General features: G+C 35.8%; 1 protein-coding gene across 1 annotated transcript; it reads right to left on the reverse strand.

Moving 5' to 3' along the window:
* Window positions 1-1,236: 1,236 nt before the first annotated feature.
* Window positions 1,237-14,401, reverse strand: LOC146138790 (uncharacterized). The gene is made up of 10 exons (XM_083394685.1): window positions 13,803-14,401; window positions 12,322-12,422; window positions 11,485-11,593; window positions 8,056-8,193; window positions 7,396-7,528; window positions 6,215-6,309; window positions 5,471-5,569; window positions 5,030-5,138; window positions 3,189-3,293; window positions 1,237-2,937 (listed from the first exon to the last, which is right to left on the reverse strand). The coding sequence occupies exons 1-10, from the start codon at window positions 14,303-14,305 to the stop codon at window positions 2,728-2,730; spliced, it is 1,602 nt and encodes a 533-aa protein (XP_083250811.1). The 5' UTR covers window positions 14,306-14,401; the 3' UTR covers window positions 1,237-2,727.
* Between the last annotated feature and the right edge of the window lie 1,861 nt (window positions 14,402-16,262).

The raw sequence follows: 16,262 nt of genomic DNA on the forward strand, positions 1-16,262 counted from the left end.
ACATGCCGACGTGCCAATTTTTATCTTATAACTTCTTCCTGTGCCAAAGTTTAGCAACTATTTTTTTTATAATATTAAAAGCGATTTTATACAAAAAATAAAAAACAGTAGTGTTATAACACCAGAAGGAATTGTTTGTTGTCGTAATTGCTAGTATTGTGAATAAACAATGACAATTGGCTGCAATTTAGCTTTTTCCACAATTGGCCGTATTTTTTGGGGGACTTGCGTGCCATTTTTTATTAGGTCGCGTGCCACATTTGGCACGCGCGGAGGCAGTTTTTCTTCTGGCGGCCGAACAGTAGATTTTTTCCACTCGCCTGAGCAGTTTGGTTTCATAATCCTAACTTCACAACATCCGAACCCAAACCTAACTAAAAAGTAAAATAAAATCTTTTGAGAATTCTATGCACACTCGTTGAAAAATTAATCTCAATTCCAATGAAGAAATAGTAAGTTAATCTTCAATAGAGTTTTACACAGTTTAACACGTGGCCACCGTATACTGTATAAAACATGAACAAAACAAATCACTATGTTCTTCATCAAGTCGGAGTAAAAATATTTCTCTTATTATAATAATTCTTATTCTGACCTGATTAAGCAAATCAATGCCAAAGTTTGAATTAAACACAATGTGGCAACAGTGCTACTTGTCATAAAATAAGATAAAAAATAAAAAACACCTATTTTTCTATGCGCAAAATGTAGCTTAATCGCGCGAAGAGCGAAAATAAATGCGTTTAATTGATCAAAATTGGTAAAACCTTTTATTTAAGCGACCTTAGGCCCGGGACGTTTTGCTTTGCAACAAAGATTTGCTTGTAATAAAACTATTTATCGACTGATTTGCTGTAATGCTTCTAGCAGACCTATTGGTAACAGCTTACTAAGGGTCGCACGACTCCCTTGAGCTAAAACAATAGAATCAAAATGGACTGAAGACATTCTATAACCTACTCTAGATAAGCAAAAAATGCATATGCGTGTGTTTAATGCGTACATAGGCAAAAAACTACATTTTCTTTGTGGGCATGGCCATCCTTTTTCAATGATACGGCGTACATGGCACTCCGTTCCGGAAATTTCAGTTCCGTTAATACTACTTTGAATGGGGTATCGGTAACGATCCGATTCTATCGGACATGCCTACTGATTATGTAAGTTTGGACTACGTTAACTTCAATCGCTTCTTAGCAATCAAAGTACAGAATAAATCACGCACCTAACACTTTGTGTAAATTTTATTTAAAATAAGAATCAGAAAACAACAAAAAAACAAGAGAGAAGTATACACTGCTCGGGGCGGAGACCTGCGTTATGAAAATATAGCGACCACATTGGTTTGGATGTTGCGAAGATATGCTCAAAATTACCACGGTTTTGCTACATGAACGGCAGCTGTAAGGGCCAAAAAGGAAAAATGCGCTGCAGATATATTAATACGTTACAAACAATAAAACGGCGTCAAAATATTACGATATTATTGTTTTTACAGAATGTCGCGCGATTTCAATAAAACAACGAAAAACAAACTTGGGCGTATCAGGCTGACAAAACATCATTATTGATTTGTTTATTTAATAGTCAATACACCGAAAGCCATTGTAGACTCACCGAATCTGTCGATCAATGATGCAAGTTGGGTAGGCTAGAAAAACAACTAGCCTGTAGTGAGGTTCGAACTCACGACCTCCGGTTTAATAGCCAACTAATAATGCTGTGCTTCGGCTCATTTGAAAGTGTTTAGCCCCTTAAAAGTAATTAATAATTCAGGCAATTTGCCCAATAACCAATTCCTCCAGTTTACCTATAGTTAAATTATAGGGATATAGGCTTTATTAAGCAAAAGATTAAAAACAGTGGATTTCTCAGTATACACAATATGCTACGTACAAACGCCTCGCAAAAACAGGTCGTACGACTTTACAGCGGACAAATAGAAAAATATATAAAATCTGTGACCAAAAAAACACACAGAATGACGTAACGATACAATGCATACTGCAGGCTGCGCAATAAATACGATCTTCGCAATATATTTGTCCCCGTCATTTTTCCGAGTAGATTGTTGTTACTTCCAAATGTGTTTCCAACCGTATCTTGAATGTAAAATTTTGACGAAAAAAGTTCTCAGAAACGACCTATATTTATTTCATGTTGATCAGCGGTTTGGTTCTGTTTCAAAAAGCCAGTTTTTACGAAAACCGAAAAGTGAAGATGTCCGATCTTGCCAGATGCCCGATTTTTCACTTGTCTGATACTAGGACATTAAACTGTCCTTTGGGAGTAATAGATAGTAAGCATTGTTTTTAAGAACAAAACAAGTTGAAGGAACACTTTGAAAAAACATCAGGTACTAGAGTGGTAACCACCAATCCTAAACCAAACTAACATTTATTAAACTCTAAACTGGGCAACATAAGCTTTGTATGTCTTACCATTTTTTTTTACTTTTTCACATATTTGTTTAATCAAAAAATCAAAAAAAGAGACATCTCCACTTAGAAGTTCCAGTAATCTTACTGCTACGCCATCACTTGGCAGAACGCCGTCACTGACGTCACAGCAAAATCATCGCGCCCCACAATTCGTGACGTCATTTAATCGTCACCCAAACGACGTCACAACCAGAGGAATCCTGTTCTCAGTTGTCATACCACCACTAGGGGTCCCTCCTTCGTCCAACATTATGGCGTCACCAAAACACACAGTGACGTAACGCGCTCAGATGATGGCGAGCTCGCTGATGACGACATCGCTGTCGTCGGTTGCCATGACGATGGCGGTGGTGTGCTCGTTCCGGTTTGGTAGCGACCAGGAGCGGGGTCTTGGGTTTTCAGGGGGAGTTGATGGATGATCTGTGCTTCGCATGTTGCGGAAGACTCTCATAATCGTCCTCCTGAAACTCGTCTGGCGGGGGAGAGAGGAAGGACGCTAAAAAAATTAATTTTTTTTGGTAAAATTGTAACCCAAAATGGTATAGTTTTTTTCACAATATGGTAAAATGTGAGCAATTATAAATGTAATGTTTTAATAGCAAAGATCTTTAATTTCTTAATTTTTTGGGGACTTTTTGAAAAATTTCAAAATATTAAACTCGTCTGTCGGTGGAAAGGGTCGGCGCTTTATATAATTTTAGTAAAACTTCCTTTTTTATACAAATGTTAAACTTAAGCTATATTTACCTCGCAGTTGTCGATGTTGTTCTTGTTTTTCTTCTCCCGCTTGCTCAGCCTTCGACTCAGCTTTCTGCGGAAACTACCGAACCGCGAGGTGGAGCCAGAGATTTTCTGTGAATTACAAATAAACACAGTGTAATTTTATTGTTTTATCAATTGAACAATTCAAATAACATTTGTTGTATATAAGTTTTATGTGTTGTCGTGCTACAAATTACGTAAGTCAGTTGGTGGAGCGACCGTCCCGGATGGCCGAGGTCGTGAGTTCGAACCTCACTACAGGTTGTTTTACGATCAGAATGTAGTAATCAATGGTGACAAGGTTGTGTGTCGACATGCTACCAACTTATTCTACGTAACTCAGTTGATAAAGCGACTATCCAGATATGGCCAAATCTGTAAGTTGAAACCCCACCACAGGCTAGTTTTACAAACAGTGTTAAGCAAGCATTGGTGAATGGTTGCTTCTCGACTCGCTCCTCTCTGAGTCTGTGTAGCTCAGTTGGTAAAGCGACAGTCCCGCCAAGACCGATGTCTTTATTAGAAATTTCACAGCAGGTTAATTTAACTTTGTCCTGATTGCACCATTTTTCCAGAAACCTCGACTGTTATTCATTTACATCAGTGTTTCTTAACCAATGGTCGCGACCCAAAATTGTGTCCTAGTCTGATTTGAGTCGCCGGCCGAAGAAGTTCACATTGTAAGATTCATTGGAAATGGTTCAATATTGCCTACTTCAATATTGCCTACTTCAATATTGCCTACTACTCCATGGTTGATTGGTATGATAAAAAAATCTCAATTATAGTATCAATCTCTCGTGAGGTTCAAAACAACTAGTGTGTTGTGGCCATATGAGTTACATAGAACGTTCACAACATCCATATTGCAGATTTTTATTACAAAATCTAACTTCTAGTACTTACAATATATCGAAAAATGGGCTAAAATATCACGTGTTTTAATTTTAAGCGTGCTCACCTTAAAGTGCAATAGAATTTCATGCAAACTATGTTCATAAACTTTGTCCCATAATAAAATAATTTATTATTTTGATATTTAGGCAGGAAAGGTTTCTAAAAAACGTATGTATATTAATTAGTTTTAGACTTTATAAAAATGACAAAAAAGCCAAAAAGCCTAATGATTTTTCTGACATCAACCACGTTAAAAAAAGATTTTTGTTGTCAAAAAAGCCATTCTGGCAAGCCATGTACGGATGTCTATCCTAAACTTTTCACGTGTGGTTTAAGAAAAAAACGTTAAGGTCTAAAAGTTTTATTTTTTTCGGGGTTAAATTAAATTGCTTGGCTGGCCGGATGCCGCCCGCGGGTTTCCGTTAATTTATTAATTCCTAGGTGGGAGCACTTCTTTGCGGCAAAACAAGCATAAAGTTCGCATTGAAAGTTGTAATAAATTTCCTTTCCTGAACATTTGTTGTTTTTTTAAGGCCGGTCCGCGACAAAATTATAGCTTTAAACCGGTCCGCAGTGCAAAAAGGTTGCCGACCCCTGTGTTAACTAACAAAAAAAAAATTCAGTTAAGATAATTGGATTGCCAAATCTTTGCTGTTATACCTAACGCTTAGCATTAGGGTCGGCGCTGAAAGAGAAACACTAATTTACATCTATTGATATATTATTATGTTACAAGCTACTTGAGCAGTTGTCACTTGCCCAACTTACGTTTAAACTGTTCTTCATGCTATTACTCTTGAAAGCTTTGATGTTACACCTAAAGCTTAGTATTAGGGTCTCTGCTAAAAAGGTTGAGAAACACTGACTAATATAAATTGATATATTATTATGTTACAAGGACTTTAGCTGTTGTCACTTGCCCAACTTACGTTTAAACTGTCCCTGGAGTCACCAACACCGAATGTTGGCCAGCGTTTTCGTTTTCTCTTTAGTGAAGAGTCAGCGTAACTGACCGGACAATATTCCAAATCCTCCGAACTGAAATAGAGCATTTTAAATAAGGTTTGGTAATATTTAGTTGGGGACCACTGTTCAGATGCTAGTGAATTTCATAACGAGTACACTTTAAAAGCCGTTGGATTTCAAGTTCAGCCAAAGTACTCTGTATATAAACGAGCAGACAAGTTAAAAAAGAATAGTACGAATTACATAGTCAAATACTAAAAAGTAGTGTTATGTGGTTAGCAACTTTCAAGTTAGAGAGTAGAGTAATCAGATGTCACTTAATTATTGCCATTAGAATTAGATAAATACGGTCATTTGCAAAGATTCGAGAGTAGAGCTACCGAGTATTCGAGTATTCTACTCACCTATCCGTGCTGATCAGATCTGGTGTGCTTCGATGCATGAAGTTGAGTTTTTCGTGGGACGAGTAAGCAGAGTCGGTCAGACTCCCGTGATTCGACAAACTGCGGAAAACATACTCGATCGTTAAGTATTCAGCGAGTAGTTAAAAAAACAAACAGTATCAGATAATTTCGCTTTAAAACTGGGTTTATCGTATATTACAAAATGGATTTAACAGGGAATTTTATTTAATCAGGGAAAAGAACAAGAAAGTGTTACTTTCCAAACTTACAAAATTTCCGAGGACACGGTTTTGAGAATTACTAAAGGATGTCATCTCACAATTTTACATAATTGTGTGTATTTAAGACGTAATAACAATATCAAAGCCCATACAGAAGTAGGTATCATTTCAAACGTTTCGAATAACTGTATATGCATTTTCAACATAGTGAGAAGGCACTGATTACAAATGATACCTACTTCTGCATGGGCTTTGATATTCTTTTTACGTCTTACCACAACCTCAAACCATTATAATTTGGGGTTGTCACACATTTTCATAAAATAACAGAAATAAATTCAAACACTTTTCAACGAAAATTAATAGCTAATCAAAGATGGAATCAGTCGACGCTTTTAAAAAGTTGATTACTTATAGTTTTCTGCAAACTAGCAAACAATCCATTTTCATGGTTTTCATGGCGCATATTAATATCAAAGCCCTTAACAAAGGCCATATAGTTACATTTAAAAGCTCCACTTACTCTGTGTCTACCAACTCTCTTTCCTCCAGCTGCTCCCGGAGTTGGCGAGAGCATCCAGGAGCATTTCGCTCCTCCGAGTGGGAATCGTTGGGATTCTGAAGATTCCAGAGGTTTAAAGATTGGGTTTGTGAACGAAAGGTAAAACATATTGAAAGCATTGGCTAGCAATGTGTATTTATAGAGCGTAGTAAACTTTTCAATGGTATATAGGTTTGTGTGATTTAGGTACAGAAATTAGCTAACTTTGTAAGCATTGGCTAGCAAAGTAATACAAATTAAGGTTTACTCTTAAATAATTTATTGTAGAGTTTTGAATTTACGCATATACATCATAAAAGACATACAAATTAGGCACTTTTTTGGTAGAGCACACCCTAAATATTTAGTCCCTAAAAATTTTTCAATAACAAAAGTGATCAGAACTCACTATCGCCGAACAATTTTGCGACTTTTTACGATACCAAAAATAAGAGTTGTCTGCATATAAATCATGGATTAAGTGTTGAAAATTTTAAATAAAACACCCATTTTTTTCAAAGTTTCCCAAGGTAAATTGTTTTTAAACTTCCTTGTTTTAAATAGAAAAAAAAAAACGCAATCTACTCTTGTGACGTAACAAGAGGCAGTTGGTTCTCGTTCTTCAAACTTGGTAAACAATAGATGGTCGATGTACTCGGCAATTGTAGTTACCCATTAAACAGAATGTAATTTTACTCTTGTAAAAGGCTGAGTATTTACTTTGTTTAAATTGAAAAGAAACATTAATTAAAAAAAAACAGTAATTAAAAAAAATATCTTTTTATGACGTAACATGAGGCTAGGTTTGACAAAAAACAAAACAATAGCTGCCTTTTACAGTGTTGTAATGACTTGAGTCATTGACTTGAAGTCACTGTTTGTAAATTGACTTTTGGGCAAAATGACTCGACTTGACTGAAGTCTTTTGGGCAAATGACTTGGGTTGAAACTTGAAATTGACTTGCTCTAATTATGACTTGACTTGCGCAACGGATCACTTGGACTGGGACTTGACTTGTTATTCATTCAAAAAGAGTTGACTTGGAAGTTATTTTACCGATGACTTGACTGGGACTTGGGTCATTTCAAAATGGCTTGTTTACAACACTGGTCTTTTTGAAGGAATGTAATAAACGCGAACAAGTGAATGTGCTATTTCTCACCTGCTGCCATTGTTCTGCGTCTTCACACTCATCCATGCTTAGGTTCTCGATTGTGCTGGACTTACGCAGCGAGCTGCCGAATGAGTGTGAGGATAAGGCGTCGTCTTGAAATCTCCCAATGCAACCAGAATCACTGAAAGAAGCGAGAGGGTTAAACTTCTAGAGCATTTAGAAATATCGTTATTAATGTTGATTTGTATTTATACGACGGTTCGGGAAAATAGCTTTAAAGTTTAGACAAATGCCCAATTTCAGCATTTTTGTTGGTTTTTAAACTTGAAGAGAGTTAATTTTTTGTTATTTAGAAAAAAAGACATATATTAAATGGATTTAGATTACTTTGTTTCATTAATGGTTAATTCTATAAAATATATAATAGTTAACTTTAGATTTTTGTTAACAAAAAAGGCGACAAACGTTTTGCAGCATTTAAAAAAAATTCGAGTCAAAAAGATTGCACACATTGTTATATCTTTATCTATATATATATATAATGTGTGAAAAAACACGACAAATAAAAACTCAATCAAGAAAACTCAACTTTTCTATAGATTCGGACTGTCGGCAGATGAAATAAAAACCTAAAAGCAACACAGGTGCCAAAAAAATGCATAATTCATACAAAATTGGCTGCTTTTTCCAAATAGTTGTACAACTTACTTTGACATGATTGGTTCGTCAAGTTCGTAAGCCGAGCTGTGGTGCGCCGGTACGCCATCTAGCGTCCGTATTGAGCAGTTCACTTCGTCTTCTTCAGCAATGGCCGACAGGGTGGGAACAAATTGCACGAAGTCGGTACTGAAGGGAAAAATATGGGATTATTAATATTAATGCACCATTAATTGTTTGAAACGTTGCTAAATCGTATGCTCGGTTAATAGTTTATAGTTACCAGGGGGCGGCTCTCAAATATTTGCTTCGGGCAGGGGTAACTAAACCAGGGGTATTTGCAAAATGCGAAAAAATATTCAGAGACTATCAGAAAAAAAAAAAATTTAACGCCTTCCCCTTGAACGTATTTAGACTCATTTCAGTTTCACATTTGCGCTTAAAACAACAAGTTTCTTAATACTGATCCTGGTCCACGTTTTCTATCACAAAAAAAAAAAAAAAAAGGTCCCCCAAAACACCTTAAAAAAAAACACTGCCCCTGGGTATAACAAAATAAGCACGCCGCTAAAATAATAGTCAATTTGTTGTAAATCACAAGGACAGTCAAAAAATCAACAACGTGTAACCGTGGGCTATACTTTACATTCAGATGGTGGTTTGCGACGGTTAAAAACGTTGTATAATCCTGGTTTGAAATACAGTTTTTAAAACATAATAGAGTTGGACAAAACAGGTCACAATGGTTCTGTTCGTTTGACAAATGTCCACGCATAATGCGAAACGACACGTGTATCATTTCATTTTAGTGTGCGCTTTAATTACAATTGATGTTCGTTACGTGAATTTCACACGTCTGCTGTATTGTGCTGTTTCGCCATTATAATGCGACGAGGTAAAACAGGTACGAATTCTTTATTTTCAGATAGAAAAAACTATTTGGACAAGTTGTGAAATGCGTATAACGGCATGTGACTTTTGAAACGTTTTGGAACATGGCGCAATATTAAAAAGTTTGCTGTAATCGAACATGGTGTTTTTATCGCACTTTAATACAGCGAAACACGTGTTAAAAGTACACTACATTTAAACGTTGTTTTTTGTGGTGAATTTTTTTACATTAGACATTCAAACGTTGTTTTTTTACATTAATTTTTTAACATTGTGGTAAATTTTTTTACATTTTTTTACACGAACATTTCTATTTTAGGCCGTTAAATCCGCCAAACTTTGTGGTTCGATTGGAGTCATTTTTTTTTAGTTCATCATGGTGGCCGATATTACTATACAAAATGCAGTTAATAGTATTTGTCTTTATTAAATTCAAAGGGTTAAATCAATTGTGGATTTTTTAATATTTCCTAACTTCAATTTAGGCAGGTCAACTTTTGGGTTTATAAACGTTCAAATCAGAGGGTTCTTAAACTGGGGTCTGATGGACTCCTTTTCAAGGGGGATTTTAAGGGGGTCAAAGTGTAATTGAAATTTTGGTGTAAAAATTAAAAAATTGGAATGAATTTTTTAAAAGTAAATAATTATTTTAAAAGAAAAAAAAAGCTTTGACTAATCACACTTGTTTTGTGTTAGGTTCATTCATAAGTGCGGTGTGAAATCACCAACGCATCACATATTTCCGCTGTTTTTACCTGTAACTGCGCGTCGGTACCCTACACACGCAATACAAGTACGTCATTTTACCGCCAATTGTAAAAATGACGAAATCGCGCTGCACACAAAGTGTTAGGCTTGCTTGATGACTCCCGATTGTTCGGTTGACGACAAATTAGGTGCTAAAACACCCCAAAACGACCAAATGCGGAAAAAAATTGATCTGAAGCGCTTGTAAATCAAATATGTTCATTCGTTGGAAATACATTCCCCAATCCGAATGTCGCAAAGTTTTTTAAATAACGAGGTTAATGAGGCCAACTGATTCAGCTCTTATTTTTGTCAAAAAGTTAACATTTTGGCCGAATTATTTTATTAAAGTCAGCAACAGACGCGATTTTCAGAAAATTATTTTATTATTTCGCAGCTTTTTGTTTAGATTCAACTTGCCTTTTTTATTTTCAAAAAGCACAATCAGTAAATTAACAGGTTTTCGGTTATATATTTCTATATTGATATGCTGATTACCTTAATGCTAGGTCTCGTAAAATGTAAATTGTTCTTTGTTTTTAGTTAATAAAGCACAAAAACATTGTTTAATTAGAAAAAAGATGCTTTCTATAACGTTAATGTTAGGTCAAAAAGCAACATAATTTTTCAAATAGGCAGTAAAACCAATTAACAACAATTTTACTTTTTAGCAAGTTTTTGTTCTTCTTTTTTTTGTCTCACATCACCTATATTTACGTTGTAATGCTGAAAAATGCTTTTTTTTATATTTTGTTTTCTATTAAAAAGCTCAACCCATAAAAATCACAACCAATTATAAATTTTTACCAAGTCTACCCTCTAATCGCCCAAATGTTGAGACATAAGCAACTACTTTACAAGCTTTTTCCGAAATAAGCAAGAACTCACAGGAAATAAGAGACATTTTTGCCAAGTTTTGAATTTGTTTGTCAATTCCATTGCCCGGACAGTTAATTTCGGGCATGGATGTCACGAATTAACAAACAAGGAAAAAGGCGAAATTCGAGGAAAAATACAACTGAAAAACAAATAAAATGACCTCATAAAGAATAGTTATATCACAAAAAAAGCTACCCGGGTCATGCGCTTTCAAAAATCTAAACGCGTCATGTGATGAAGTATAGGTACAAGTTGGTACGTTTGTCGTACAGATACGTTTCGCGAATTTACAAGCAATTTAACATAAAAACAAAGTGACAAAGCATTTTTCCTAGAGTTTAATGCGGTTCGAATCTTGATTGAACGCAAAGATTTCCTAAATGTCGACGTATAGTGTGATGTGTGAGTTGGCAAATTCGTGATATCGGCACACAACAGGTTAAATTTAGTTTTCGCTTATGCCAATAGCAACGTTTTTCGAGCAATTAGAAAATCGGGACAGTTAAACAAATAACGTTTGATAAATTCCATCGCTTTTTGGGTTTACTAAGTTTGCTGTACGTTGTTTCTTGTGTAATAAGCAAAAGGTAATAATACGAACGTACCTTGTCGTTAAAAATATACAAATAAAATAGAATTAGACGTAGTAGGTATATGGAAGCCCCAGTATAACATTTTGAAAGTACCAAATAATTCTTTATGCTTTTTTAACATCAAAAGAGAGTTAGGGAGTAAAATTTTTGTTTTATTGTCGAAAATACCGGAAAAGAAAACTGAACTAAAAATGAATGTTGCTCTTTTTTTATTTTTTAAATACATTACGAGAATTCGATTAAACCCGTTATTTTGGAGTATTTTGCTCTCAACGTTACCCTATGGAGTTTCGAGCTGTTTAAAGCGCATGCGCACAATAAACAAACCAAAACCCCCAAAACCCAATTACGTCATGGTGACGTCACCAACCTGTCGTCGAAGAGCTCGTGATCCGTTTCTGACGTCATAGAGCGTAGATTGTTGTTGTGCTCGACGATGTCGCTCCAGCTGCAATCGGGCGGCGACGAAGGGGATTCACCTTTTTTGCAAGAAACATCACACGTGAAAAGATTTGATTTTTATATACTCGCTGTAATCTGGTTTAATTCAGAGAAATAGGTAGCACTATGTAAAACAGATTGTATTGAAATCTTGACAAGCTTTCGCACAACCGTGCTTCATCAGGTCAAAGTAGAAATAAAAATACTTAAATTACAAGTAAAAGCACAAACGCGAGTAAAAGGCGAGAAGCATGGTGACGTCTAACATATCCACAAAGGCACATGTTGGTTTAAATAAATGTCCCTCAATCTATGGGGCGCGACTCAAAATGGCCGTTTGATTTGGTTGGGTCACCGACTGCAGTGGTTTTGCATTGTTAGATTTATTAGGACTGGTTCTAAACAAGATTACTTATCAAATTTTAAGAATGCTGTGGGTAAATTACAAATTCATAGCTTATATCAATAAAACTTCGATTTCGAAAATACGTTCAGAATCACGAAGCTCACCAAAAAACGTTTCTAAAATTTTACTTTTTGTTACGAACTTTCTAGAATTTGACTCCTGAAGATATGATACAAATTGCTTGAGAATTATTATCAATCGTACATGTATTTGTGGCACGATATACGCCACACAATTGCTCCAATCAAGTCAATTCAATTCAATTGGCTACTCGACCACTATTAATAGGTTCAAACTGGAAGTTCAAATTCCCGAGTTTTGACATTGACGTAAACAAGAGAAGTCGGCAGGAAATATTACCTTTTGTCGATGAGATTGTTTGGCTCGATCGTCGCCCGTCATCGTCACTCGAATCTTGACCTTCATCAGATGATAACGATAACAAACGACCTTCACCACGCCTTCGGACACAAAATGGAGTTCAATTTAATTAAGGGAAATAAAGTAGAAAACAACTTTATATGTAGTTTTAAGTAAATAAACACAAAATGGTTTTCAATTTTATTGATTAGAAAATGAATTCGCAATTTACACTACTATAATTGCAATATAAATTAATGGTCTCCAATTTTAATAGGAAAATTAAAAAATATGTAAATCACTTATATAGTAAATAAATACAAAACGAACTTCAAATTTTAATAGTTACATTAGTTGCAGAACTTGCAGTACAACTTTAATTTAAAATTACAAGTTAAAACTGTCTTTAAGGTAAAAACAAATATATCTCTAAAAATATAAATGTAGTATTTATAAGTAATTTGACCACAAAAAAATCGTAAGTTAGAAAAAACCTTTTTTAAAAAGCGGAAAAGTATCAGGTGCCACTTTATATATAAAGACAAATTGTGTTGAAACCTTGACAAGCTTTCGCACAACCGTGCTTCATCAGGTCAAAGCTTGTCGAGAATTGGATTTAATTTGTCTTTATATAGTGCCACCTGAATAACCTATTTAGGGCTATCTACAAAGACTGGTTGAACATTTAAGAAAACTCCTTGTTGCCAAACTCGGGTTCAAACCAGAACACAGATCACGTACGTGCGTTACGTGATGTACGTCACGTGCAAATCGGAAGCGATTTATGCGCGAATTTGGGCAAGGCCAAGTTTAAATAAGCTCGAAACAAAGGGAGGTTTATTTAAGGATTGTAATGAGCTCTTAAATAAGGCTCCAATCACGAGAATTTTGTGACCTGTTGACGTGTAATTTGAAAAAATAAACATGCTAATTAAAAGGTCTACAGTTGTGTGTGGTTATTGTCTAATTTAAAAACTATAATTCTGGCCTGTCTTCCACAATGAGTAGTATGACACCCATAAACGCCCGCTTTTGTTTTACACAGGTGTTCACAGGTGTGAAAAACTTGGGGTGCCACAAAACTTTCTTCTAAACATGACGTCATTAAATGCCCGCTGAAAAGATGAGCTTATATGTGGAGTAAGATGATGTATTAAACTTTTTGGTATTTGTTTTGGGGCAGGGGGGTGGGGGGGGTGTGGGGGGGGGTGTCCCTTAATGGCCTAATCTGTTTAGTTTTAACGAACAACAACAGTCTTTAGTATTTATTTTACGAAAATGTATCAGGGTGGTCCAAAGCCGGCCCGTAGGCCACATGCTCGTGGCCCGCGGAGCATTGTAGAATTATTTTGTCGTTCTGTGAAAGGTTTAATCTAACAAATAAAGTGACGAACGAACAGCTGGCACGTTCGAATTGCTTTTAGCTTTTTCGCGAAATTTTGTGACGTCATAAATAATATCACATTCTGCGAACAACTTACCACGTTTCCGAAGCTGCTGGATGCCTTGAGTCATTCCGCTCGAAAATATCCTCTTCATTATTTTCCTCTTCAGGAGCCTCACGGATCGTTTTCAGTGTCTCGACGTTGTTATTGTTGCCGCTTCGGTTTGGGCCAGATGACGTCATAATACCTGGCTTTATTGCGTCATAGTCGGCATCGACGAAGGCGTGGCATCGGGGCGGGCTCAGGTAGCCAGAAACTGGTTTAAAATCGATTGTTTTTTGTGAGTCAGAGTACTGTTCTTTTAAAGGGCTGTTTTTACTGTCAGCGTCTGTTTCAATTGCTGGATTTTCGTCTGAAAGTTCCATGTACTCGAAACTTCGTTTTCGCTCTTTTTCGTCGCTTTGAAGCCGCTGTTTTTGCTTTTCTTGAAAGGTTTCGGCCTTTTTTTGCGGCGACACAAACTCCACAAAAGCTTTCCAGTACATCTCCTCCATGCGTTTCACCGACGCGTCGTTCCGCTTTATCGATTCGGCCTCCATTTTTGATCAACGGGTTAAGCGACCAAAGAATGTCTCAATGCAGATCAAATTAAACAAATTTTTCGATTAAAAACGTTGAAAATTTTAGCAGATCAATCCAATCATAGCACTGTAAAGATAGAAATCGCGGTAATAACAGTGCATTAGGTTACGGTTGGTTTTCTGGGTAATATTTTGATCAACTAGTATACTGAAGAAAGAATATCTCAATGAAGATCAAATTAAACAACTTTTTTAATAAAAAAAACTTTTAAAACTTTAGCAGAATAATCCAATCATACCACTGTAAAGACAAAAAGCGCGTCAAATCCAGTGCATACTTAAAATTATGGTTGGTTTTCTGGGTAATTAAAGTTTAATCGTTTTTCTGCCACGTCATATAATTTTTTTTCTTGAGGGTTGAAATGTTAAGTCAATTACCGAGTAATTTATTTGTAAAAGTTAATGCGTTGACGCAGTTAAACCTTCTTGTGCAATAAATCACCACACAGACTATAAATAAACACCGCAGGCTTTATAGGTAGTTAATTGTGTTCGCAAATTTATCGTTAACTCTTCGCCCTTATTGTGTGTAAATGCATGGCGTTGTAACACACTATAACGGAACACAAGCTTAACAGAATAATATGACTTCGTTTTAAAATAGCTGACCCTTTGTATGACCAAAACAATACATAATGACGGTTAGTAAATGCCCTGCCTATTAATATTGTGGTAGATTATAATAAAACATACACACTTGTCATTTTATATAGGCTAGCCATAATAATAGTACCCGTCTTGTTTTTACTATACAATTTGTGCAAAATAACATATACATATCTTATCTTAGAAGTAGTGCTTAAACCTCGAAACTGTGTTAATTAATTCTTTGTTTTTTGTAATTTGTAACTCGTCAACTTACAAAATTAAAGCAAAGCCAAAACTAACTTTTGTCCATTTTTACAAATCGACAGCCATTAAGATAATAAACCAACCACGCGGAATATCCCCAGCAGAGTGCCAACTGCTCTTTCGACGGCACTGCTTTAACTTAAAAAAATTCCAGGCTTTTTTCTCATGAAAATTTCAATTACAGCTTTCGTAATGAACAGTGATTTGCATAAGAGAGGCCAAACTGCTGAACTGGCCTGACTGTGACATCATAGAAACAGTCAAAAGCTCTCTTTACCAGCAGTAAACATATCATTTCCCGCTAATGTCCTGTACTTTGCAATGCTTTCTAACACGTAATGTAGTAATGTGCAGTTCAAAACACTTGATACGCAGGCTTTTTTAAATACTTTCCTACCTTTAACATCGCCCAGTGTGGTTCTTTTTGGGTTCTTTTATTTTTAACACAGAGCCCCAAAAAATTTGGTTTGCGTAGACCAGTGTCGAAACGAAATTGATGACATCATAAAACAACTAGTACTGTAATAACCTGCTGAAGGTCGGAACAAAATGCGCAAATAGGAAACTGATTAATACAGGGATTCACAAACTGGGGTTTTATGTTCTTTTTAGGGTCCGCCAAAAGGGCTACATCATTTTTACACAAAACGTTATCTATTCATGTATAATCGTATTTTTTTCTTGTTCTTAATATGCAAATGGCAAAACTGATGCGATGCAAAACAAAACCTTTAAAGTTTAAAGCTAACATTACATGTATTTTACCCAAAACATGCCAAAGAAGACAACGACGAAAAGCCTTGCTATTAAGTGACGATCAAAACAGCCAAACTTAGCCGTTTACTGCCCACGAGTTGGAACGTGCACCGGAAAACAAAACAACTGAACTGTTAGCAACGTTGGTGTACGTGGGAAAGGAAATGCTATAGGTTTACTCAATGCACCAGTGTTGTAAACAAGTTATTTGAAATTACTTGAGTCCCAGTGAAGTCATTTTGTAAAATAAAACAAGTCCTAAGTAATTTTTAACAAAAAAACAACCACGTCTAGTCGCAGTCGTAAG

Source organism: Ascidiella aspersa, chromosome 7, assembly GCF_963924565.1.
Source record: "Ascidiella aspersa chromosome 7, kaAscAspe10.2, whole genome shotgun sequence".
Taxonomy (NCBI): domain Eukaryota; kingdom Metazoa; phylum Chordata; class Ascidiacea; order Phlebobranchia; family Ascidiidae; genus Ascidiella; species Ascidiella aspersa.

What these genes read in the sequence shown, in the direction of transcription:
- LOC146138790 (XM_083394685.1), bottom strand. Translation starts at nt 14,305, where the DNA reads ATGGAGGCCGAATCGATAAAGCGGAACGACGCGTCGGTGAAACGCATG. An exon ending in CACGAGCTCTTCGACGACAG is followed by an intron (nt 8,194 to 11,484) that starts GTTGGTGACGTC and finishes TTTTCCCTTCAG; the next exon opens with TACCGACTTCGTGCAATTTG. An exon ending in GATCTGATCAGCACGGATAG is followed by an intron (nt 5,139 to 5,470) that starts GTGAGTAGAATA and finishes GCTCTATTTCAG; the next exon opens with TTCGGAGGATTTGGAATATT.